The 26,655-nt window shown below is 38.2% G+C and overlaps 1 protein-coding gene across 1 annotated transcript; it reads left to right on the plus strand.

Annotated features, from left to right (window-relative positions):
• Positions 1 to 25,680, plus strand: CEP152 (centrosomal protein 152). Its single transcript, XM_034066407.1, has 27 exons — positions 1 to 44; positions 1,377 to 1,484; positions 3,492 to 3,592; positions 3,819 to 3,885; positions 4,102 to 4,446; positions 5,000 to 5,168; positions 5,944 to 6,084; positions 6,968 to 7,107; positions 7,406 to 7,606; positions 9,042 to 9,189; positions 9,836 to 9,927; positions 10,194 to 10,357; positions 10,935 to 11,142; positions 11,988 to 12,101; positions 12,225 to 12,355; positions 12,541 to 12,669; positions 12,815 to 12,950; positions 13,769 to 13,948; positions 14,444 to 14,716; positions 15,170 to 15,301; positions 15,535 to 16,182; positions 17,789 to 17,963; positions 21,990 to 22,071; positions 22,160 to 22,266; positions 23,018 to 23,174; positions 23,416 to 23,519; positions 23,757 to 25,680. Exons 2-27 carry the CDS (start codon positions 1,398 to 1,400, stop codon positions 24,746 to 24,748), a joined length of 5,223 nt encoding a protein of 1,740 aa, XP_033922298.1. The 5' UTR covers positions 1 to 44; positions 1,377 to 1,397; the 3' UTR covers positions 24,749 to 25,680.
• The last annotated feature ends 975 nt before the right edge of the window (positions 25,681 to 26,655 follow it).

The raw sequence follows: 26,655 nt of genomic DNA on the forward strand, positions 1-26,655 counted from the left end.
CGGTTGTCATGCGGAAGAGCTAAGAGCGCGCCTTTGTTGTGGAGGTGGGTGGCCGCGGTGCAGGGCGGCTCAGGTGAGACTCAGGGCCGCAGGTTGTCTTCTTGCCTCCTGCCCCACAGAAGCAGAGCGGGGCAGGGAGGTCTTGGTGGGAGGTGCTTCCCCGGCCGCGCTGTGAGCAGGAGAAATCGTCTCCGCTAGCTGCTGGCCCCGCGCCGCCACCGTGAGGGGCTGAGGCGGCGACTGACGAGCTCCCCTTCCCTCCAGGCCCTCTGTGACTGGTTGTGGCTCTCATAGGCCGTGAGTGAGTGAAGCGGGGCTGTATCGCCTCGTCCGGCTCCTCAGCTGGTGGGGTTGAGAAAGGGTTTAACGAAGGGAAGAGAGGGAGATGGAGCGGGCGTCGGTAGGGCAGGTGGTTGCCCGCAGCTGATGCGGGTTCGGGAGAAGATGGCTGCTTCACTCACTGTGAGACATGCTGCAGGAGGTCACACTCGGGGAACTGGTGCTTTAGGGGGTTCCCAGAGACTCCTGCTTGCGTTGTTAGGGCTCCTGCTGGCTGTATTTGAGTTTCCTTGAACATCATTGGCAAGCAGGTCCCTTAAACATAGTAAAGTGGCACATTATGTCTTTCAGCTTGGGAATAATGCTCTTGTAAAGCTCATTTTATACTGAGTGAGGACTTCAGTATGTGCTATATCTGTATGCCCAAGGAATGTGCCATTCTGTAAGATCTTAATCAGTCCTTTCTAATTCATAACTGCCTGCCAGGAGTGTCTCTTCATCCGGGAGTAACTTATCTTGCAGCCAAATGTGGGCCAACACTTACATGCTTTACCTTACTATGAACTCACTGCTCAATGTAAACAAGCTCCTGGGAGTCTCAGTCTCTTCATTAAGCAGTGAAATCTGGAACTGATGCAATACTTTCCCTGTTTCCATGATGCTTTTACTATTTTTCCAGTCAGAGCCATTATCCAAATGCTCACACAATAGTATGCTTTCAGTAAAAAATATAGTTATTTTTTAGAAATAAATTAAACAAGATTGAGAAGTGGGCATAACTATTAGCATGTATTACAAAATGCTCATAACAGTGTTAGAACTTGAAGAATGTAATGCCTGTTTGTAAGTCAACAATAATAATGTCAACATATGAAGAGCCAAAATGTGTTTTACATGCTAAATTCTTAGAAGCAGGTAACATTGGATAATACTGAGAAATAAAAGCTTAAGTGAAGGATATAGGTAATGTGTAAGTTTGTTTCAAAGATGATATTTTTGTATGTGTTTGGCTACTTAATTCATTAATTGAGGGTGGCACTTCTTGGTCCTCTACCTCGCCTTTTTCTTATGTTTGATGTTTTCTTATCTTGTGATAGGTTTTGCTGGATTAGAAAGCAATGTCTCTTGACTTTGATAGTGCAGCTCTGCAAACTCAACATGAAGATGAAGACTACGACCAAGAGGATTATGCAAGAGAACAAGAGGTGAAAAAGAACAATTTGATCTGAAGGCTTGAGTATCTGGCTTCTTCTCATCTCTCTCTTTTGTTAAAAAGAAAATCTATGCTGGCTTTGTTGAGAGCAAAACAGAGTGCAAGCTGTGCTGTGCAAGGGTGGCATAGAAAGTAAAGACATAATGAGATGGTGCATCTTAAGTGCATTGCAATGTCATATGTAATGGATGAAAGACTCTTAATTCCTTGCCTATCCAGTAGTCCATTGCAAAAGGCTGGTGTCACCTATATTTTATAATTCTAGACAGCTTTTTTTCCACTTATTACAAATACTTAGAAAGCAACATCTCTACTTGAAAATTTGCTTAGCTTAGAAAAAAAAATTAGAAACCATTTTTAAAAATCTGATTGTACACTTTAATCTCTAGAAAACCTATATTCAAATGTTTTGGGATTTTTTTGAAGTCAAAATACTTCAGATAATTCTGTTCCTTTTGTTCCATGAAGACAAGTGGCAAAACGTGAATTTAACATGAATGTGCATAATGGTTTCTTACGGGATGGTAAGTCATGTTCATGTCAGGTAACATCCCCACTATATACTTCAGGATGATTGTCTGGAGAGCAGGCATTCTAGAAACTAATGCTCACAAAAATGTGTGGCGGAACAATAGCTGTACAAATTGGGAAGATGCTCTTGCAAACACTGTAGGGAATCTGTTACCTGTTCCAAACTTTCAACCCATAAAAGGATTTTCTGTTTGTGCATGAGAACCAGTAGTGAAATAATTGTAGTGTTGTTACAGTGGGTGAGCAAGGGTGTGCATGGATAGGATTATAATCTTCAACCTCTGGTGCTTGAGTTGGTCCTTGGTTGCAAGTAGGGCAAATGAAAGTGGGTCTTAAGTGAATGATGCTGCCTTTCTTTTCCTGCTTCCTGGAGCTGAGATATACTGAATCTAGAGAATGCCTTAATGATAGGGAAACTTCATACCACTAGTGCATTTCCAGGAACAAATTTTTGGTGCTCTGTTGTCCTGCAAACATTTAGAAGTTGTTCTCAGCTCTCTCTTGGTCTTAGACAGCACATAAAATAGTGTCTGAGAAAACAGGGTATGTTTGAGATAAACTTTTTTTGGCTGATGTTTTTTGTGAGATTTTGCTTGTTTAACAAAGAAAAGCTAGTAAGGTATTTAGCATGGGGCAGCTAATGTTTTGCCTTTTACTAACACAGGCTTTGAGAGTGCAGAAAATAATAGAGTTAGGGTTCAGGAACCGTATGTAATAACTGAATATACTGTGTAGTTCACAAGTCACCTAATAAGAAAAAGAGTTCATGGCTCAGATCTGTAAGAAGCCCAGTGAGTGGCCCCATATCAAAGCCTCTCTGAAAATTGGAAGAAGAGGTACAATCTATATGGGAATCATTACAACAAGTAAGTTCAAGTGTGGTTTGGTTGTATGCTTGGTCTTGTTTTTTTTGTTTAGGTGGGTTTTTTTTTAGTAGCACAGCTATCTATTTTTTGAACTAGAATTGGTAATATTTCTCTCTGTTCATGTCTAGTTGCTTGGTGATTTCATTTGAACACCTGAGCAAACCACTTATTGTTGTAGTGATGACTTCTTGCATCTAATAACACTGACTGGCAAGTTCTTTTGGAGATGTCTGGATTGAAATCCAGATAAGAGCATGTTTTTACTCTCTTGCCTGGGATTTAAGAAGGAGAAACTCTGGTGTGATTAGTTTGCAGATCATTCTTCAAAAGTAGTCTGCCCTGGGACATGTGTATCTGGTGGCATTTTCATTACCTCTTTCTGGTGCTGCTCTTTTCTTAGCAAGAGCTTGGCAAAAATCATTTGCTTAGTACTCGTTTATTAAATATATAATGGTATAAATACCTCTGTGAATTCCAGAAATAAAATAGGAAAAAACATATTTTGTGCAAGTGGCCTGTTTTGCCCCTCTCTGTCTCTCTGGACTGAACTTGTATGCATCCTTTTGTAAGGCATGTAATGAATGTTGCTTGTTCTGTTTCAGTTGCAACAGCTATTGACAGACCTTCCCCATGACATGCTGGAGGATAGTGGAGACCAGCTCTCCAGCTATTCGGACTGTAGCTTGCATGAGTCTGAGGAGCAGTAAGAAATTTTGCATAATTTTTTATTACTTGTATTATGCATTTGAGATTATAGCAAAATCTCAGCGGATGAGGTCCATAAACACAATCCAAGTAAAAGGAGAGCCGTGTGGTTTGTATTCCGTGAGAAACAAACTAGATTAATGAAGAGATGGTTTGTTTTGTTTGTTTGTTTGTTTTTTTCCTGAAGTTATAAATACATAGTTAAGCTGCTTGTATTTCTCTAGATCACATGAGTCCGGGAAGCATGATGGAAGGTGGAATGATCATCCCTTGATAAGTGATCCTCAAAATGTAAGCTTGTATGAGCAGTCATGTAATTATTAGAAACTGCTTGTTCATAATATGCTAAGTAGTATTTAAATTCATTAGAGAAATGCTTCTCATGTAAGTAATGTGTTTTGCTGTTAACTTGAAGTATTTCTAATTTAAGGGTAACCCTGCCAAAAAGGAGGTGGGGAGAAATCAAAGTTCTGAGGAAGCAATTCTGAACCTCTTATTGATTCGTAGGTTTATGAACAAGGACAAAATCTGTACCCTGAACAATTCTTGTGTGACCAGCAAAATGATCATGTTGAAAAACATGGCAATAATTGGAATGGCCTACATAATGAGGAAGAAAAGAAACATTTATATGAAGTTAAAGAAGATTACTGTGGCCAGAATGGTCAAGAGGATCCTGATGATGTGTATCTTGGTAGAGAAGGGTTTAGTGCTCCAAGTTGCTACCAACAGAACAATGTGTATCATCTTCCTGAAAACTTCAGGCCATATACAAATGGCCATAAACCAGAATTTAACAACCAGCAAAATAAGATAATAAATTTTTCAGATTCTCCAAAGGAACATCTTAAGGTATTTCAGAAGCTGATGCAATTTTCTGTCTCTTCTAGAAAGTTTTCACAGGTCTTTAACTATTGGTAGTTTAACTGTTGTTACTGATCTTAAAGGTCTTTTCCAACCTAGTTGATTCTGTGATTCTGTTCTATGATTCCAGTATTTCTAAATGTTTTTATTCTCTTATTATCATCTTAAACATTAATGGGAGAATCTGTAGGCTATTTAAAACAATTAAATGTTAAATAATAACATTTTCATATACACATGGGTTTTGTTGGGTTTTTTTCCTCTTGTTGACTAGGGAAAAATTCCATGAGGTAGAGTGAATGTGATTGATTCACTTTAGCATGTACTTACTCTACCGAAGTTCAGATTTCACTGCACTCCTAAAGTGGATGCTTTCATGAAAATTTCTGTCACACTGAAATGGTGTGCTGGGTTGGAGCCTGAAAATGAAGAGCTACTAGGGCTCTTAATGTCAACATGTAAAATCAAAAATGTTTTCATAGAGCAGAACTAAGTTGTAGTTTTTAATTTATTTCCTCTTATCTGTATATTGTCACAACAGCAATTTGTTGCATCTGATGTTGTTGGTGGTCAATCACAAGAATCTTACAAAGTGACTTATAAACCATACCAAAATGGCATTCATCAAAAAATGCCAGTACTCCAAGAAGGAACCAGAAGAAATGAAGTGTTTGAAGACTTGCAACATGAATTCTTGGGCAGTGATGACAGTAAGTGTTTGCTGTTTAGACTTAAAATAAACCTATGTAAAAAGTCCACTGGAAACCAGCAACACAAAGTCTGTTTATTTTAGTAGATTTCTAGTAAGAGGACAACTAAAAGTATGTTGATGTATGTGACTTTTATTTTGCTCTAAGCTTATACTGTGAGAGCCCTGAGACTGTGTTTATGTGGAGTTTGTTTTTATTTGTTTGCTTGGGGGTTGTTTTTTTGTGTCTGCGTTCACTCCTTAATCTAGAAATTAGCTCTTTTTGATCAGGGTATTTGAATTTCAGGCTATGAAAAATGTAGTTTTATCTGCTGAGGCTGTGAATGGAATTATATCTGGTAGCTTGATCCTAAGTCTTGCTGACACTTGGTCTTTATAATATTGGAAAATAATTATTTGCTATACCTTAGGAAGCATACTTGCTTGTTGCCACATGGGGCTTTTCTGTTAAGCATACTTCAAATGATCAAACTTCTTAGCTTGTTAGACATATTGAAAATTTATAGTTTCTACAAGGCTCTGGGAATTCCCAGCCTGTAAACGTGTATCTGGGTTTGCTCAGTCACATTGGTGATTCCTACAATTCTTCATCTTGTTGCTACCAGAGCAAGTCAGGTGATGTGAGTCAAACGTGGGTTAAAAGTTGTTGCAATTTTGTGAATCAACAATTAATTTGTCACTGTATAAAAGATTATCTTGGGGCAGGGATTACTTATAACTGTTTCTTGGTTAGTTTACTGTGCTGACTTGTCTGTGTGCTATTTGAAATTTGGCAGATTCTTCAGAAAATATGCAGATTCTTCAACTTCAAGTTCTAAATAAAGCAAGAGAAAGACAACTGGAAGAACTTAATGACAAGCTAGAGAAGAGTGCACAGCAGATTAGGTATTTGAATCACCAGCTTTCAATTGTCACAGGTAAAATGTTTTGTATTGATTCTTTTATTTCATTTGTATCTAGCAACTTTTTAATTCTGAAACTTTGATTTAGATAGTGTCTCTGCAGGTATTGATTTTATTGATAAACCTGATTTCAGATATATAGACCTAACCTTCTCCCCCCACTATTATTGTAAAGAAAGTTGCCTGACTGCATAACACTTTTACTGCATTCTTAAGGCCGTCATTGTATTCCAGAGTCCCTGTGTGCCAGGCATTAAAAAAGTACAGAAAAGTGAGAAGTTTGCTGAAGCAGTATGTTTAAAGTACAGAAAGTATATAAAAAACCCAAACCCTTGTTAGAACAGTATATCTATAAAAAAGGGGGTTTTGGTGCTGTCTGGTTTAACAAGCTGTTTTCTGAACTGTGCATTTTCCCCAAATGATCAAAGCTATAGTGAAACCTGGTGGTTGTCTTGGTCTCCCTTATAAGAACAAACAAAAGGTTCTGAGCTTAGAGAGTTAATATAATTTTTAGAAGGCAAAAGTAGCAAAGGAGAGAAAAAACCTCAGCTGGCAACTATTTTGCAGTGTCTTGGCTGTTCCTCCAGGCAAGTTATTTAATTTCTTCTTTTAAATGATGTAAGGGATGGGGCTGGTTCCTAGTGCTGACACAATGGGGCTTGTTTCCACTAGGGTTCTGAAGGTACAGTATATCAAAGTCCTTCAAGCTACCAGAGGGCGAAAGTCATTACTGGATGGAGACTGAATGCTTTTGTTCTGCCTTCTTCTTCTTGGCCATGGTGTGAGACAGGGATCATAGTGAATGGTTCTGTAGAGCAGGGATACTGAACAGTCATGTTCCATGGAGTTGTTAGGTGCTGGCCAAATTCTCACACAATTATAATGTTTTTCTCTTAAGATGAAAAAGATGGTTTGGCTGTTAGTCTTCGTGAGTCTCAAAAACTCTATCAGAATGGAAAGGAGCGGGAAGTGCACCTTGAAGGTCAAATAAAGGCACTTGAAACTCAAATTCAGAATCTTACTACCAATGAAGAGCAGGTACTATAAATATATTTAAACTCTTTATTGTGGAAGATTTCTCTAGTTACATTTGTGGTGCATTTGCATTAAACGTAAGTGCTGGTCTCTTGAAACGCTCTTTATGATTGTTGCAGAACCTGAATATATGATGAATAAATAGAACACATTGGGGGAAAATAGTTTATATTAAATTCCAGGCATAATCTGAGGACTTTTATCAACTCTTGCACAAAAAAAATCCTCAATTGTCATATGGAATATTGGAGCAAAAGTAAAATACGTGTAACTGAGAGCTTGCCTAATACTGTTCCTACAGATATTGAAGCAATCCAAGGTGGCAGAGGTAGCCATGGAAAGCATGCAGAAGCAGCTGTTAGAACTTCAGCGATCAGATGCCCTTCAGCGAGCCAGAGAACAGCATGAGGGCATTATTTCAGCACTCAAACAGAAGTATGAAAAGCAAGTATTATCATTAGAGCAGAAGCTTGAGACTACAAAATCTGCACTCCGAGAGCAGGTGAGAAATTATTTTAGGACCCTAAGTACTGTACGGGAGAGGCTGTAGAGCTCCCTGTGTTTCCTAAACTGCCCTTTTTGACCTATAATAACTTTTTCTGGAAGCAGCTAAGCAAATGGAAAGGAAGTTCTATGTAAGTCTCAATATTACAGAGCCTGTGTGGTATGTTTTTATAAATATCTCCAGGCAGTTGTGAGATCAGATTGTGAGTTCGTACATAGCAGATGTGGAGGAGGCAGGAATTCATTGTCTTAGTTTCTCTCCTGAGCTTTCATTCTGTGCACATTCTCTTTTCGAAAGAGTACTGGCAAATAAATCTGGGAAAGAAAAGACCTAGTTAAGAAATGAGGTGATATTTTTGCTACAAGAACTGTTTATTAAACAGTTAACTGCCAAGCTTTAGTCTCAAAAATTATTTGACCACTGAACAGTCACTGTATTTGAGAAGTATGGATTTGAAAGGAGAGAAGGGGGAGAAAAGGCTGGCTTTGAGATGGAGTTTGATATGGAGTGTGTCACATGGTTATAGACCTTATTAAAATTATTCTACCTGGCAAGAGTCCATTACACTATTAGAAATATTAGAGCAGTGTAGTCAAGCCTTAATAAATTGTCCTCTTTCTTCACATAATGGAAATAGAATTATTTTTATTAATTCTAGGACTGTAATTCTTGTCTCAGCATAAATATTTATAAAAGTAAATGGGTTGTGCATTTGAAAGCATAACTAGCACTTGTTTGTAAACAGGAGCATGCTGCCTAATTTCTGTCTTGGTACCAACAAAGCTTGCACAGCTTTGTCTCTATAGCAAAAAAGGTTTTTTATGGAATATATTTGGGGTATTTAGAAGCCTCCTGTTTTTTGAGAAGAAATAGAAAAGTCAAAAGGTGTAAAGACGAGGTGCTGTGCTTTCCAGGTCTGTGTAGGTAACTGTTAATTATGCCTTATGAAGGCCTACTTTGTATATCAAGTGAAAAAACTACAGTTCCTCTTTTACGGAGCATTGGAGCTTGAAAGCTTGGCTTAAGCTCAGTCAAAATAAACTTGAGTTAAAGTGAGGCTTGATATAAATAACTTGAAGGCTTGATTTTTCTACAGTAAACTAACTATGTGAAGAATTACAGAGGATAATCTGACATGCTGGAAACCTAACTGCTCTAGGAAGTTACAAATGGTTTGTGTCCATGGATGTTTATATAGGAGGATACTTACTGTTGCCTAGTGAAAACTTAACTTGGATACTGTAAGAGGTGACATGTTAGCCACGAATAGCATTTGATCAGTGACTGATTTAGCTGGCCTCTACCCCTTTAGGCATCAGATTGATTCTATTTTTTTTTCCTGAGACCTGTACGTATTGATTCTTTCTGTATCTGAAACTGTCCTAGATGGCTAGATGTTTGTAACGCAAGTAAAAATAATCTCTCTTCCTAGAAAGAACTGTGCAAAAATCTAGGAGAGCATGTTAAGCAACTTGAAAAAATGCTGGAAGAAACTAAATGTGAAAAAACAGAAATAATAAATCGACTGACAAGAAGCCTAGAAGAAAGCCAAAAGCAATGTGCAAATTTACTGCAAACAGGTCAGCCTTTTACTCATACCTTATCTTTTCATGATTGCACATCTGTATTGTTATTGAAATAGAATCAACATCAAGCTAAATGTGTGCTAGACCATTTCATATGCAGTGCATTAGTTAGACTTAAATAAAATTTTGTTAAATCTAGACTGAAGTGTAAAAAGAGTCCCCTCTAAAAATAAAATACGCCACCCCCCAGCCAAAAAATCCCACCAAAACCCTACACAAGAGTTATAAACCTTTTTATATGCATTTTGTGCTATATATGTGTAAACTCAGTTAGGGACTAAATAACAGCCCTTCAGAGCAAGCTGTAGACACTTGACTTGAATTGCCATGCTAAATTCAGATCTCAATGAGAAAGAAATTGTATTTGTGCATGGAGGCTGGTTCTTGGAAACTTACAGCAGTAGGAATAGCATGTGAAATACTCTGCTCTCTGTATATTTGACTTGTGTATACTGTTACACATTGAAATCTTTTAGTAGTAATGTATATAGTAGCTATTAGTGAGGTCAAGGAAACAGAAATGGAATAAGCCCTGTTACCAGAATGTTGATTGCTATGTTTGTGATCTCTTTTCAGATTGCATAGTCTTTGTTGCACATTTATGATTTGCTCTTTCTGTCCCTTTTCTTTCCTGCAATAGGCTCGATGCAGGAGACAAATCAGTTACGGTTTCAGTTGCAACAAGCACAGTCTGCACAAATGATAAGCAATAACATGAACAAGGCTTTGCAGGTTAATTTTATTAAATATCTTACTGTTTTGATTTAAGGGTGGATGAGCATTATAGCTGAGGTTGGTAGCTGAAACTTTGTGTTTGTTGGGGGAACAAACGAATCCTTTCATTACTTCATCTCTGTGTGTTGCATGTTGGACCTTTCTTCCCCCTCCATTAAAACACAATGGGGCTTACCCATCTGATATCATACATCTGTCTAACCGGTGTGTTTGCTTGGAGTTTCTCTGCTCAGTGTAATTTTTTTTCTGTCTCTTCCTTTAAGGAAAAATTAACGGAACTGAAGGAAGAAATAGCTTTGTATGAATCTGCTGCCAAGCTTGGAGTATTTTTGAACGATGCAGATGGAGAGGTGCATGCAAACCTGGGTGATTCCTATGTAGAACTGGGAATTAAAAAAAACACCGTGAAGAAACCAAGGTTCTGCAGGTATCAAGTGATTCTTTTTGGAAGAAAAAAATCAAATAATCAAATTTAAAGTGATGTGTACAAGATAGTCGTACTGGATCAGCTTGTAGGGTTTTTAGTATGTACTTGAAATTTTGCTTTTATTGCAAGGTAATCTGGGAAACAGAAAACTGAACTAATACTATAAATTGGATGCCTAATTGGTGCTTAATAAATCTTCAGATATTATAGGGACTCATTGGATTGTATGGCTTGCATGCATGGATAACTTTTTGATCAAAGATTCTACATAGCTGTTTAATGCTGAAGCTGTTTTTTAAAACAACCAATTAAGTTGTCTCAAAAACCCTCACATAATGTGAGAATGGATCTTTTGGGGAAACGGCTGAACGAACTAGTTTTCTGTACATTAACTGCAACTTAATGCAAAAGCAAAGCATACGGCTTCTGTATTCATGTTCTCTCATTCTTTTTACTATTTCCTTTTAGACATCTTTATTTCTGGTAGTATTAGTTGCTCTTCTATTTGCTGCCACTACTTTTCAGATAAATGCGTTTTGTCTTCCAAATACTGAATGAGTTTTGTCTTCCCTAATAGTGCAATGCAGAACAGAGACATGAATAAAGAGCTCTCTAAAGATGAAATCATTATAGAATTAAAAGCCGAGCTGGAACGTTTATTGAGCAGTAATAAAATGAAGAGAAACCAGATTACTCAATTACAAAATGATCTTAAAGATTGCCAGAAGAATTTAGAGGAGTACAAGCAGTTGTTGAAAGCAGAAAAAGCATCCAAGGAGTCAGAGGTTGGTTTGTTTACACTTTAAAAATTAAAGATGTGCTGGACTTTACTGAGCTTCTTATGAAAATGGATGAAAAAATTTACTCACAGCTGGGTATTCATAGCAGCTAAGTAAATCTGTTGTTGATCTTAAGTATTGTCATTTAGATGATACTGTGATTTGTATATTTGGTGCAAGAGAAACAAACAGTAATGGAACTTGAACAGCATTATTATTGTGTGTTAACAATGTTATTAGGTGAGTTCTGATGCAATGCTTATTTGCTTGATAGAACTAGATGGCTGCTCTGCTTTTTCAGGATTAAATTTCATTGGAGAAAAATAGGGTTTTTTTAGCCAAAAAAACTTTGTGATTTCTCTGGGAAAGTGGGTAGTATTATGAAGTTACATAACGGAACATTAAACAGACTGCCTTCAGATGGCCTTCACTATGTAATTTGATCAATAAGAAATCTCTTTGATACTCTATCTCTCTTCACCCCATTATTACTTTCCCTCTACAAATTGATTAGACTTGTAACATTTGCTCTTGTAATCTACATATTTTGACGTGGATGTGGGATAGGAATCTAATATGTTAAGAAGTGTGCTGTCTATTGGATGATAGTAGTTATTCAGCTTGCAAGCCCAACACCAACTGTGAGCTACTTTAACCATGATGCTATGAGTTTCAAGAATTCCTCTAGTCTAATAGTGATATTATTCTATTTTCCACTGCAATAATTACCTTTTGTGTTGTTTATTTCTTCTAAGTGCAATTTTTGTTTGGCAGCTTTAACTTCTGAAAGCATCAGCATCTTAATCATATATATCTCAAAAGACATCACCTTGATTTTGTTGTGTTTTTAGCCTGTTGCAAATCTGTATGATACTTCATTGGCCAGTCCTTCAGTTTTTGATAATCTCAATGAAGAAGTTTTGAGACTCAGAAAGGCTAATGAAACTTTGCTAAAAGAAGTTGAGGTAAGAGACGCTGCTTATGCCCACAAGAGCACACACACACACACACACACACGCGCCCCGCTGCTAAAATGTGCAGTTAGGGTTCTTTACAACTCACCTATTACCTGACCCTTGTTTGGCCAGAACTGTACTTCGACTATTGAAGAACTGAAGGAAAATGAGGAAAACCTGAAAAGCTTTAATCAAGATCTCTGTTGTCAGATGAGGAAGATGGTTCAGGATTTTGATCAGGATAAACAAGAAGCCATTGACAGGTAAATCTCTTAATTGTGTTTATTTCCTTTTGTGGACCTTTAGACTGCATGTATAACCTTGTGCCTGCTAACCTGGTACAAGTGGAGATCAGTATTAGAAAGCTAGTTTTATTCTTAAGGAATAATTGAACTCTTTTTAAAAGGGGAAGAAAAGCCTAGGTAACTTTCCTTTCTTGAAATTGTAGGTGTGAAAGAACTTACCAGCAGCATCATGAGGCTACAAAAGCGCATTTTGAGAAAGACCTGATGGAGAAGCATGCTGCAGAAAAACAGCAGCTTATTAAAGCTTATGAAGAGACAATCTTGCAGTTACAGTAAGACTTATCATTTGTTTGCCACTTTACTGAAACTTTCACATTTCCTGTCTGGCCTTCAGTGCTAGTTACGCTTTTTTAAATACAGAATTGCTGGGCTGTGAATGCAAAGACTAATTGATAATAAATAATCTGTCCTGTGAAGGGCTAACATAGAGGAGCTGAACAGAGAGATGACTGCAGTGAAGGAATGTTACCTTGGAGTGTGTGGGGAGAAGGACAACTTGGAAGCTACATTAAGGCAGAAATTTGAGCAAGAGCAGCAGCTGAAGGAAGAGAAGGTACTAGTGGAAATATTTGTAAACTGTATCACTTCAGACTGTTTTCAAGATGTGATATCCATAAATGTATTTAACTTTGTAATTGTTAGGGGAAGGTACTTGGAAGGCATGCAGCTATATCATAAAGCTCATAAATACAACCTGTTGGTGACTAAGATAATATACTAGTGTTCCAGGTTTTAAAATATTGTAGAACTAACCTTTCAAGTAGCTATTCACTTTCATGTAGTCAACTTTCATAATTCTGATGCTTGAGGACTGCTCATTTAATATGAGGTTTTACATTCATGAGACAGTTTTCCAAAAAACTGAATGATGTTACAAGTTTTCTTCCTGTATAAAACTGATCTGCAAACACTGTGGTTATTTTAAGTAATAATGAATTCTGGCTGCTATATTGATTTTTCTGAAGATAAAACAGTTAAATGACTAAAGTAGGTCAACTATATTGCTAAGCAAGTACAGTAAAGAGGTACATCTCGGAGTATGCTGGGAATAAAGATGCTTGATGAGAGAACTTGTTTTAGAGCAATAGTCTATAATAACTTACGATATAATGCCTTAGAACACCTCCTTTTGATAGCTGAATCTCTTGTTCAGGTGTCCTCAGGAAGATCAGTGCAGAGGCTCTATAACTTCTGATATCATGCCTTAAAAGGCCTCCTTTTGATAGCTGAATCTCTTGTTCAGGTGTCTTCAGGAAGATCAGTGCAGAGGCTCTAGAGCATTAATCATATCTCTTATGCATTCTCCTCACTTGCTGCCAGAGCAGTTCATTATGCTTTGGAGAATACTTTCTTCTTTTTTTTTCTTTCTAGCTCAAGAAACAGCTTCTAGAAGAAAAAAAAGACTCTCTTAAGCTTCTGAGGAATGAGCTTGAAGAGAAACACCGCAGTTCTCTGATAGCAGCAAAGAGGCAGTGGCTGGAAGAAAAGGAACAGCAGGTTGAACAGGAAGTTGCATTAGCCAAAGTTCACTGGGAGAAGGAAGAAAAAGAGGTGTAGAACTTATTTCAGGGGTTGTTTTGATTTTTCTTTCTCTGTTTATTTTCAGAAGGAGCTTCTATGTAAATACACTTGTGCACTGTTATTCTGCCATTTGAAGTGGCTTTTAGGGTTCTGTCTCTGAAGAAGTCAGTAGGTATTTCAGATGCTTAATATTTCAGAAAAAGAAAACCCTAGATCTTTAAAGTAGCATGCAGAATGTCCTGAATGTCACAGCTGAAAATATGCTGGATTTTTCCACCCTGATCCCTGGGCGAGTGGTTATGCTTTCTATTGTTTCTTACAGTTATCATATAAAAGTTCTTTCTTTATCCGATCCTGGGGAGTAAAGCTGTGATGAACTGCCAGACTCTCTCCTCTTAGCATTATTTTGCTCTTTTTCTGTTAGGAAAGATTATTACTGTAAAGAAAGTTTTGTTCCTTAAATACAGTGAAATTCGAGTTATTTGGGCACTGGGAAGGTTTTCTTAAAGATATTTTTTTCCTTAGAATAAAGAACGAGTCTTTGCAAAAATAGAAAGAGAATGTCAAAGTAGGCTGGAAGAAGTGAGAAGAACTGTAGTTGAATGTAATGACTGCAGCAGCCAAACTGACCAAGTAACAGTTGTGGATGAAGTTTCAACTAAAGAGTTAGAAGGGATTGTTGAAGACCAGAGGCTGCAGATCCAGAAGGCTCTGAAAGAAAAGATGGTCTCTGAAGAGGCCTTGAAAGAATTTGAAATAGAACTGGAAAATAAATACCGTAAAAAACTTGCCAGCCAGGTAACAAATAATTGTTCTGTCTGCCTGGAGCCTGTGAAACTGCTGTGTGCAATTAAGTCACAAAAAAGTGTTGCTTTCCACTTTCTCTTAAGCTCAGTAGTTATATTTGGTAGATTAGAGATATATTCTTAAAAAAATTTCTGCAGAAGCTATGGCATGCAGCTTGTTTTTTCTGGCTGTTAGTTTTTGATATAGCTGGACAAGCTTTTCAGGAGTTTTGAACAGAACTGAGCAACACTGACATAATTTATACCACTTTGTTAAAGGTAATATTTATAATTTTGGTATCAGTTTTGCATAAAGAAATGCATCAGATGCTGCTGGTCTGATTCTTTTAGTTTCTGTAAACATAGGCTGTCCTAATTAAAGTCTGTTCTTTCATTGCTGCATGAAAGTAATAATAAACTGTATTCAGTGGAGACTGAAGTAGGGTTTTTTTTAATCTGCTTATAGGTAGACACAGCTATAACCCAAGCTCATACCAGGTGGCTGCAAGAACTAACAAACCTCAAAGAGTACAAAATAAATCTAAAGATAGAACAAGAAAAATGGGAAAAAGAACACAAAGAGACTGCAGCAAAGCAGGTAGCCCAGAATACTTGTATATTTCTGAGGAATGAATGTAGACAGCGGTGGGGAATCATTAGGAAAAGGAGTTTCTGGTGTACTCTGGTTCTGATCTTTTTTTTCCTATATAGAATTATACTTTCATTAAATAATTTGAGAATAATCTCCAATAGATAGTGACCCAAATTGATAGTTTATGTATATGTAAATGTATGTATATATTTATAACAACTGTGTTACGTATTCACCAGTTGGCCCTCGTTCTCTCAGCTGCTGAAGAGAAATGGAAGAAAGAGTATGAGAATACAGAGAGATCTGGACCAAGGGTGAAAGAACTTGAAGAAAAAGTAACTTCTCTCAAGAAGGAATTGGACCTAAAGAAAGAAGAAATCCCTGCAGCTATCAAAGCAGAACTAGCGAAAGCCCGTGCTCAGTGGAACAAAGAAAAGCAAGAAGAAATCCTGCAGATGCAAGAGCAAAATGAGAAAGACTACCGATCATTCTTAGATGATCACAGAAACAGAATTAAAGAGATACTTGCAACAGCAAAGGAGGATCTTGCAAAGCAGAAGTATGATCTCTCCATTCAGAAAGAAGCAGAAATAAAGATGCTACTAGACCAAAAGCAGCGAGAATGGGAGACTCAGGAGTCAAAGAGATTGCAGGATGAAATAAATCGGTATGAGGAGAAGACTCTGGTTGAGATTGAGTACTTGTTGAGTGAAATCCATGAAGAACTTGTCAAGTGTACACATAGTAAGTGTTCTTGGAAGAAGTGTTTTGACATTCATGTTCAATCAAGCCATCGGTGTAAAGACAAGCTGAAGGCTTGCTTACAGAAGGCCTACACATCCTCGCTTTACACAATTCTGGAAAAGAGAGAGCAAGAATGGAAAGAGGTAATATTTCTGTAAATTATAGCTGACAGCCAGATAATTTGGGAAGTCACACATATGTGTTTCCTCCCAAAATAAAATATCCATGTAATCCTGAAAATTGGAGAATCCAACATTTTGAGCTCATTGATCACAATAATCCTGTAAAACTACAAAAGAGGGCTAAAACTACCCTTAGCAAGGGAAAAGGGAAGGGTGTAGCTCTTTTTTCTTCAGTGTTTGAAAAAGAGAAAGCCAAGTTAGAAGTGTCATTCTATAATGCCAAGATTTGTAATTAAGGAGATGAATTCACCATCTTAAGTTTAACAGCCTGTTGAGGCCCCTTGTGACCTCTTAGGTGGAATTTTTGCGTAGCTGCTCTTTATTTTGTGTTTTGTTTTTTTAAAAATGTAGCAGTTCGTAATGGTGACTGGACAGTAACTGCGGATCATGTCACTCTGTATCAGAAGGGGAAGAAAAAAGTTAAAGCAGTAAATCTTTTCTGCAAATTATCTATAGTAGAACTGAACAACTGACGAACTGATCTATCTCGGGGAATAATAGTCTTGCTTAACTTTATTGTGGCTTTAGGAAATACTTTTCAATGCGCCTGCCCTAATGAGGAAAGACATTTTACCCTGTTCTAGAGGACTTTGGGGCTAAGTAGGATTTTGTATAAAATCTTCTGTTGTCTGTTTTGACAAATTCCTCTTTGCAATGCTTCTGCTTGTAGTAACTTTTTAGTTATGGGGAGCATCCCACTGAAGATGCCATTGCCACCCAGCATTTAGCAGCTGGGGAATTATTCAAGAATAGGCCAGAGAAAGAAATTATCATGTTTTTCAAGAAAAGGAAGTGATTTCTCATAACAGTGTTAACTGGTTTTTAGTGGTAATATGATTCTGTTGGTAATACGATTCTGTTCAGAATGTGGTCCTTTCAAATTTTATTAGCATGAGTTATTTTTACAATAGTAAAGAGAATCAGAAGGGGAGTTTTTATGCCTGAAGCACCTTCTGTAATGCATATGAATCTCTCATGGTAAACTTTTTAAAATGCCTTTGAACTTCAAAACATTGGTCAGCTTAAACCACCTTATCCAGTGATATCTTTAAATTCTTAGTAATGTCTTCCCTTATGCTGCCATAATAACAATAAGTAAAGGAGTTCCATTTATATAGATAATCCTGTCCTACTACCCGTATTTGTGCAGAAGGTCTAAATGGGTCCAACCACTTTTTCTGCTTGATATGTTTTAAAGAACAAGTCAGCATCAAGCATTCAAAGACGTTTTATAGTTGTGCAATGTTAAGGGCTACTGACATTTCCAAAATACAACTCGAGATAGCCAGGTACTGCTGTTGCAGTGAATTGCGCAAAGTAAAACTTCTGTATGCTAGAGTACATGTTTTCCTCCTGATTTGAGGAAAACATCAGATTTACAGTTTGATTTGAGATTTACAGTTCTATTGCAGGTTTAAAGCACCAGCATTACAGTTACTGAAGCTGTTTAGTGTCCAGGGTTGCTTGTTTCTATGCATAACATACTTACCTACTTTAAGATAGTGAGGACACCTGAGGTTTTTTGCTGCATGTTGGGTTTTCAGGAAGTGTTTTTTTTTAATTTCAGAAATATGAAGAGCTACTGAGTAATGTAAATAAAGAAGCATACTCCTGCCTGCATCATGGTGAAGGAGAAACTAGGGACATGGTGAGACCTCATGTGTCTGGTGCTGGACACAATGTAGAAGCACGAAAGAGGCCAAGACGGCAGCTGCCCTTGCAGGAAACTGGAACAGACAAAGGTATTGGGTTTGGTTTTAATCTGACAAATTATGTATTATCAAATTAAGCTTGTTTAAGTCTTTAACAGCTAATGTCTTATTGATATAAAGTTAATTAATTGGTAAATAGAGTAAGATGAGGTTCTTCTGGCTGTAAGTTTGTTTCATATTGCATAAGCTTGTACTCTCACAGTCACAAACTGTGCAGCAAACGGTACTGGTCTCCTGCTTACTGATTGAATGCTGGGTTTTGAGGTTTAGTTTTATTAAATGCTAGTAGCTTTCTGCTTTTTAAAGCCTTCCTTCAGGAGTAAAGAAGTAGCTGCCATATCTGCTGCAGGTGCTCTTTGGAGGTTGTGAACATAAGCACTAATACCTTTGGTGTATAACAGCTCATAAATAAGGCAGTGTTGAACATGATGATCAGGATATGGTCTAAACTGTGAGTGATACTAAATCAGAGCTTTGAAGTAGTTTATACTACTTGCTCTTGCCATTAGACAAGACAAAGAATTCTGCATTCGTGTAGAAGATATTGTGTCAGGAACTATACTTCACCTGGCACAGTGGTATTTTCGGATTCTTTTGATCAAGAATTTAGTTGAAAAAATTCAAATCCCTGGGTGGTTTTTTTTGTTGTTTGTTTTTCTTTGTTTTTCCTTCTTCCCCCTTCCCTTCCTTTTCCCCCCAGTACATATTTCAGCATTGTAGCTCTTCCCAGAGCTGTCATATGTACTATATGGCAAAGTTGGAGACAGTCTAGCTGGGGAAGACTTCATGGGAGGCACAGAAATCTCTGGGGTTTTCTGTTTAGTTTGAATTCTTATGCAACAGAAAAGAAGAAAAAAAGCAAGAAAACCCAAGAGAGACTTTGGCTTTATGCCTATAGTATGGCTTGAATTTCTTCAACATCAAAATAACAAGCCGTCTATTAAGACAAAACAATACACGCAGTGCAGCGCTTCTGCCTCTAGAGCTCCCAGTCCTGTCTATAGAGAGCAGCCATTGCTCTCCTGGAAGCAGCCCAGTCTTTGTGAATTTCTTAACTTAACTAGACTGAGCTGCATGTGAGGCTTCCCAGATGGGAGAGCATCCCTCAGCTGACTCCAGCAGACCCTGCTTGGCAGCTGTGCTTTGAAAAACAATTAAAAATTAAACATTCAACCTACAGGTCTTGTAGCTTTGAGTGAAGGCTCAAATCATCACCAACAGGAATGCATTGAGGCTGTGAGGGCTGAACTGCTTGGTAGATGCTGCTGTGCTTTCTATAATACAGTTCCAGCCTCTTGGGATTATTTTAGTTAAACTAATGTGTTATATGACTTCCAGCAAGAGACAGACTGAGCAGAGCACAGGAAATAGTAAGGTTGGGCTTGTTTTTTTGGGTCTCATGGTTGATGTATAACTCTAAGCAATTACTGTTGCAGGTGAGAAATGTACAAAAAGGAATGTTGGGTCTCAGGAAGATTTTTGCTGTGAATCCTGCTGCCAGCTTAAAATAGCCAGGGCTTGAAAAGAGACGTGGAGATAGCCCACAGACATCTTCAGCTTGCTGTGAAGGAACATGTAGCTAAGTTAGAACAAAACCAAGGTTAGGACTGTTAGTCACCTCAAGACACCTATGAGTGGCTCTGCTTTGCTGGCTGTATGAGTCTATCTGTTGCATGATGTAGTTTTCAGTGAATGGAGTAGGTGTGTGCATACTTAAAAAAACAATCAGCTTAGTCAGTTGCATATTATCTGACTTGGTATCACTACCTCCACTTATTGTGGATGCTTTTGCATCACGTACATCTCTTGTCCTCTCAGGATAATAGGCTTCATTCTTTATTGCTTTATTTAATTGGGTGGAAGTCTTTGACCATAATAAAATCTGGGCTGACAAGGATGAAAAATCTTTGGCATACCAAACCCCTGTGACTGCTCCTGCAGCTGGGTCTCCTATGGGCCCTGAGTGCAGGCTTTTCACTCAGAACAACTCATATTGGTTCATCTGTCTGATAGCAACAAGAATTCCTTTTGTCTAGGTTTATTTCTGAGAAGATTTGTAGGAGAATTACCTGCTTTTATTCTTGTGCTCAAGAACTTTTTATTTCCTAATTGAGCATAATATACCATATGGAGCACAGTTCCCATTCATTTGGTATCTGAGGAACTCCATCCCTTTATTCAGCTGTACCGAAGTCAGGAGAAGCCCTTTGTTTTAAGGATCAGAATAAAGAATGATTTTTGTTTTCTCCAAAGGAAAACATGTTGAGGATTGAATAAGAGGATTGTTCTCCCTGCAGTGCTTTAATCAGTTGAAGCTGTACACAATAGTGTTCAGGGCATTTTTTTTAAGGCTCTTCTTGAGCATGGCAGGTATTGGGCTTGCTGAAGGTTCTGCATCCTGAGGGTCAGTAACTCTGCAGAACTGTCTTTGTAACAATTTTACAGTAACTGCAGAAAAGTCTCTGTGGCTGCTGGAAGCAGGTTTGACAAATGATCAGCTTGGAGGGAGATGATGTGGGGTAGTAGCTTGTACCAAGTGACTAAATAGCCTCAGTTGCCAAAGGCTGTGGTTTGTGGGCAGGGGTGTGGGTTTTTTCCTTTTGTTTTTTAAATGAGAAGTCTCAATTGCGTGCTGTAATAAATCTTGTGCTCAGTGAGGAGGAGTGAAATGTTGTATGCTGGTAAGTGAAAAGTTCTTGCCAGCTTGTAGATGTGTGAGCTAGGCCAGGTGGGTAAGTCACAGAAATTTGCCTAATATTATTTCTGTGCTCTTTCTGTTGACAACCATCTAGTGTGTAAACTTCCCTGGGGACTGGAGGAAAGACTGAAGGGTGATAGGAGGTCTGTTAGTGAAAATAGAGGCTACTGGTCTCACAAGGTCACCATAGATACAACTTGCAGCTGTTCAAAATGAGATTTGGACCAGAAATGTGGATCCCTGAAGGCCACAAATTGCTTCTTTCTGTGTTCCCAGATGGCTGTTTACTTTTTGCTTTTCTCCACACACCAACCTAGAGAAGGAAGAAAGCCAAACTTGTCCATGCTTTTCCAGGGCTCAGGTCCTCATATTATACCATGAAAGCCTTGGTCCTTCCACAAGGAAGACTTGTCTTTAAGACATGCCGTCCATTGTGTGGTGAAGGTCTGTTGTCCTTAGCCATGGTTCATGTGAGAACTTCTGTGGCTGGGTGCAGTGGAGGTACCTTCAGCATTCTTTATAGGTATTCGTGTTGTCTTTCTTTTCTAAAATAGGAAAGCTGGTGATCAACTGTTGATTTTTATGGGTCTATCCAGCAATTCTTCAAGTTACAGTAATCCCTATACCCTTTTTTAAATAATCATTTGCTTTAATTAGATTACATAGCTAATGCATAGGTTTTCAGGTTCTTTAACTTTCAGATGACCCACAGGTGACCTATTTGTATGCCATGATCAATAGTCTTCAGTATCAGCTTGAAGTCCTATGTTTTGGACTTTTTCAGCTCCACTATCTTCTCATTCTCTGTGGTGGCTCATTTTAATATTTGTATGCTACTTAGTAGCATTGAGCACTGTTCAGCATGGAAATCCAGCCTTCCTCTCTAGTACTGGCTTTTGGCTATTAAAAACCCAAAGCAAAAACAACCCAACAACAACCAAGTTTTATTTTTATCTCTCCCAAAGAAGAGACAATTTTATCTATCCCAGAGAAGGCACAATTTCTGACCCATAAACTAATAATTGTTTTCCAGTGTTTGTCAAAACAACCCCTGCCCTTTCTTTATGTGTACACCTGGTACCTCCTGAAGTTTTGCCTCTAGTATAGTGTTAGTAATGGCATATGGAGGCTTTAAGTTTATTTAATTACTGTGTGAGAACTTTTATACCCAGGCTTCATTGAAATATATTGTGATCGATTCCTAAATGCTTGCTACTGCAACAGCTGTACATTTGCTGATGATGCTTTGTGATGTTGAGCTCTTATACCAGAGACAGCAGTTTATGTAATAACTTCTGTCAAACTTGAATTTAGAGAAGTGCAGTGAATTATGGTTCATCACTTTTCTCATGTTATAGATAATGAGAAGGTTCTAGAAACTCTAATTGCAGAAAACTCTGGGATGAAGACTAAACTGAAAGACCTGGGAACACCACCAAGGTAATAAAGCTAAACAAGCTGCTGGGTTTTCTGTCTTGGTAAGATGTAAGTTGCTTTGTTTGTGCAGTGTGACTTACATGCATTTCAGGTCACTGTCAAAGGGAGGCGTCTCAAAACCTTGTACATCCTCTGACTCTGTGAAAGGGCTGGAAGAAATGCGTGCTCAGTACATAAAAGCCGTGAGCAAGATTAAGTGTAAGTACTGAAGTCTTAGCTAAAAAGTTAGAGCAAAATAATTTACTTTGTCACTTTCTCCTCCTTCAGCCAACTTGCACAGGAATCTGACAGCCAAATTGCATGAGAAGTAAATTTTTCCCTTTTACTAGAGTGGAGGTGAGAAATGGATTTGTCACCATAATCTTAGACAAGATTAACTGTGATGGGTGAAGCCTTGTTATGCCACCCTTGTTTTGTTGCACTGTGTTATGTCTTGTAAAGTGTGTTTTGAGAACTGATCTTGTTTCTCCAGCAAACAATCCATCTATCCTGCATCTTGTTCTGAAAGAGAACCTCATTTTCTCCTATATCCTGCCATCTGTCTTGATCAGCAGCCTTCTGGCTGAAGAGAAAGGGTTAAGTGTAGCACTGGGTCTTACTTGAATGCAGCAAGTTGCCAAAGCCAGCTGCACTGCCACTGAGGAATTCCTAGATCTGCATTTTACCAGCCAACATTCTTCCCAAATCCCTGTGCCTAGTGTTTTCTATTGCTGCTTAAGATGCAGAATCAGACAACTGAATTTCTGTCTGATGCTTCATATTGACCCACTGTGGTCTTCAGTGGCATTAATCCAGCAGGCAACACTTGGCACAGGGATTTGGGTGGAATGTTGGCAGGTAAATTCAGGCTCTTGCTGACTTGCTCCAGGTCTGCTGGACAATCTCAGTTTGTGGTGTTGGCTTTTTATCTCTCTGGGGGAAAACTGCTACTAATTAATTGTGTTTCTAGGTGATATGCTTTGTTATATACGTGAAAGTAAGGAGCGAGCAGCTGAAATGATTAAAGTGGAGGTCTTAAGAGAGCGCCAAGAGACGGCAAGGAAAATGCACAAATACTATTTGACATGCCTTCAAGAACTGCTTACTGATAATGGGAAACATGAAGGGTATGTTAAAGTATGTTTGGAAATTACTGTTGGCTTTGAAAGAGGTGTGTTGGAGCAAATGGTGTCTGACCTAAAGTCTTGCCAATCTGCTCAGATTGGCATGGAGTCACTGCTGAGCACTCTGGCATACTGTCTTTTCAGTCTTTGATTCTCGCCAACATTACCTTGAAGTAAAATGCAGGGTTGAAAAGGAATTACCCTTAAACTTTAATTTTTTTTCATGTTCTGCAATTCTTGGCAGTGCTGAAAAGAAAATAATGAATGCTGCCAGCAAGCTTGCTACAATGGCTAAAGGACTTGAAATGCCTCTTCAACACATTCCCCAAAGCAAATCTACCCGGTCAGGTATGTTAGATGCTATAGTTGTTCTCTTCTTGATCATATTGATTTAATGCATGTAGTAATGAAAATGCAGATGCAAAGTGAAGTATTGTTTATTTATAAGCTTGCTAATGGAAATGTCAGTATAAGCTGCTTGTTTTGACAGTGCTTATAATTCTTTATTAAAAACAAATAGAAGAACTTTATTTTCTGGCATTAATCTTTCTTTTAATTAATCTGTTTCCTTCTCTCCTCTCCTAGCTCTGCTGTTAAATTCTGAACTGCCACCTGGAGCTGAATACACAAAAAGAGATCGCGTGCTTCAGACTAGGTCAAACCATATGGAAAGCAAATCATGTGGCGAAAGCATTACCGAAAAAGCCGGTGATAAAGTTGTCCAGAAACGTGTACCACATGACTTGAGACAGCAGTTTGATGCAGTGCAGGCTGAAACTCAACATATGCTTCATGAAACAGTGACTTCAAATACTCAAAATGGGAATAATTCTAAAAATCTGGATGGTGCTTCAAGAGATGCTGTGCCAGAGTTTTATTCAAATGAAGATGGAGGAAGAGAAAAATATGGCCCTGTTGTAAATGCAGACAAAGGACTCCTGTGTGCTGCTAGTAATATAGCACGTCAGAGTGCTTCTCCATCTGCTTTTCAAGAAAATACACATGCACCAAGCTTTACAAATGGCCATACCATCTCTGGGCCAACTCATATGCTTAATAGCAAGGGTGAAAGAACAGTCTTGAAAGAGGATATATGTATCCAGTCATATGGAAAATGGAAAACTAAATCTAAAAGAACTCAGAAATTTGATTTCCGAGAAACTGCAGAAAGAGATGAAGGAAGCTGCAGTGAATGGAGTTTTGTGAACGGAAGCCTGGATTGTAGTGATACACCTTTCTTGTATCCTGAACAAAAAGTCGGTGCTAATGCCCACGCACAAACTGCACACAGTGAGGAGTTTCCTCACATGAGGTCATTTTCTCCTGTAGATGAAAGTGTTACTTGTAGAGACATTTCTGATGGTAATGACAAGGTTCTCAGCACAAAAAGCAGTGCTAAAGTTTCCAGTAGAAGCCACCTGACAACTAACAGAGAACATTCTTCATTCCTCAACTCTGACAAATCGAATTCCACTGTCACACAATTCAATGTGTTGCAGGATTCAAATGCAGGAAAACGCTGCAACAAATGCATGGAAAAAAATGCTGTGGAATCAACAGTCTCTTCAGCAAGATAGTGGTTTTCATGTCCCACTTTATAACCTAAACTAATAGCAGCAATTCCTCCTTTGGAGGAAGAAAAAGAGCAGGATTTTATTTTAAAATAAAAGTGTGAGGATTGGGGAAAACCTGTTCTACTGTGTCCATTTTGTGATCAATGTTACACAGTTTGAAGAAATGCTATAACGTTACTTGAAATATTAATGCAGACTTTTGTTTACCTTTGTAATAACACTTCAATTTTTATAGTGTGTTATATGCAAATTTATTAAATAGAGTCTATTTTTATAGTAAGATGTGCTTGCAGTGCAGTGTTTATCTAAAACAGAGGTACTGTAACTTGTGGTAGTCTTTTTAAATGGTTATGAAAATTACTTCACAGCTCAATGGGAGATGTTCTAGGACTTAAGTCAGTATTTTAATTGATTTTCCCATTTTGAAGGACCCCCCATGAGCCTCTGTGTGTGCTGCTAATAAAGACAACCCTACTTGCATTTTTTCATTATTATAACAAATCACGTCAAGTATTTTTCCCTCTGGTACAGCAACAAATAGCAGATACTGGGCAGAAGAAAGGTATAAATTAGAATAACCACATTTGCCAGCTTTTCTTACATAGCATAGGTTATCAAGGTAAACTGAAGATTTAACAATGCTTAGAAATTTTTGTCTTAAAGGCCTGTTCATGTCTTGAAGAGAACTGTAAAATGCATTGTTTTCCTCTAGACTATTTGTTTTCCTGGGGATAGCATTTCATTTCTAGTGCTCATGTGAGGAAGAGGTGGTTTGCTGCGTGTTTAGGCAGGGTATGATTAAGTCATACCTGTTGCAATTAAAAGTCTGGTTAGGGGCTAGCAGTTCACATCAGCAGGAATATGGAAGATGTAAGCAAAAAGATTTTTCTTGCTGTTCTTTGATAGAAGAATAAAAAAGACTGAATATTCTCTCAGATGATGTATATACCTCTCATATGTAACATTTAACTGCTGTAAAGATATTCATTTGAGTTGAACAGCACAGTTTGGTCTGAGAAACTTTTGGGTTTTAAGAGGAAAATAGTACAAGATTCAGGAGAACGCTTCTGAAGAAAAATGTGTTTAACTTCCTTTACAGAAACATCCTGTATGTATATATCTCAGGCCAACTGGCAAGGCAGAATGCATTACAGCTCTTGGTACGCAGGCCTGGTTTGTGACTTGAGACTCTTGGGCGAGCTAATGAGAGACTTCTGAGTTTCTTGGTGGCCTTTAATGTTGCCCGTAAATCCAACCCCATTTCCTCTTTAGAGAAGGTGGGGTTTGTCATCGTCAGTGGGAGCAAACCAAACCATGAGAGACTGCTTATGCCTAAACAAACATGGGCAGTGGTTAAGTTCAAGGGCCAAATTCCGAGCTCTTAGCTGAGGAAATAGCTGTGGCCTTGTCTGCAGGGGAAAGTTTTTACTAGTTGTCCTCTAAGCCCCACGTGGAGATATTTTTTTCAATGATGAGTGGCTTTTTGGGGTTAGTTTAAACATTTTTCCCCAAATTGCACAAAGTAAAAAAGCAGCACATTTATTCCTGCGTGAGAGGTACTTGTACAAGTGTTTAAACCAATACACCACATTAATTCACTGCTTGGGCAAGTCCAGAAACCTTCCCCAGATGAAGAAAGCTTGTGTCTGTAAAATAAACATCCAGCTCCTCAGTGTGGACCAAACCTACTTTTCTATGTAATCCTTCATCTGTGGTGTGGTCAAGGGCTGCTCTATAGTTGCTCCCCAAAAAGCCACACTCTGTGCCACTGTGCAGAACACTTTATGTGATTTCTGTCACCTTGTTCAAAGGTGTTTGTGTGCAGAACTGTCAGTTCTCTAGCTTTAAGAAAATTTCCTGTGTTTGAAAGCTCAGTGGTTTTAGTGCATATGAAGTACTTTAATAATTCT

This window comes from Melopsittacus undulatus, chromosome 9 (assembly GCF_012275295.1).
Source record: "Melopsittacus undulatus isolate bMelUnd1 chromosome 9, bMelUnd1.mat.Z, whole genome shotgun sequence".
Lineage (NCBI taxonomy): Eukaryota > Metazoa > Chordata > Aves > Psittaciformes > Psittaculidae > Melopsittacus > Melopsittacus undulatus.

Bases quoted from the DNA above. Each gene is read 5' to 3' on its own strand.
- CEP152 (XM_034066407.1), top strand. From the start codon at position 1,398: ATGTCTCTTGACTTTGATAGTGCAGCTCTGCAAACTCAACATGAAGAT. The intron at 3,593-3,818 runs GTAAGAAATTTT...GTATTTCTCTAG, and splicing joins TTGCATGAGTCTGAGGAGCA to ATCACATGAGTCCGGGAAGC. The intron at 9,928-10,193 runs GTTAATTTTATT...TCTTCCTTTAAG, and splicing joins ACATGAACAAGGCTTTGCAG to GAAAAATTAACGGAACTGAA.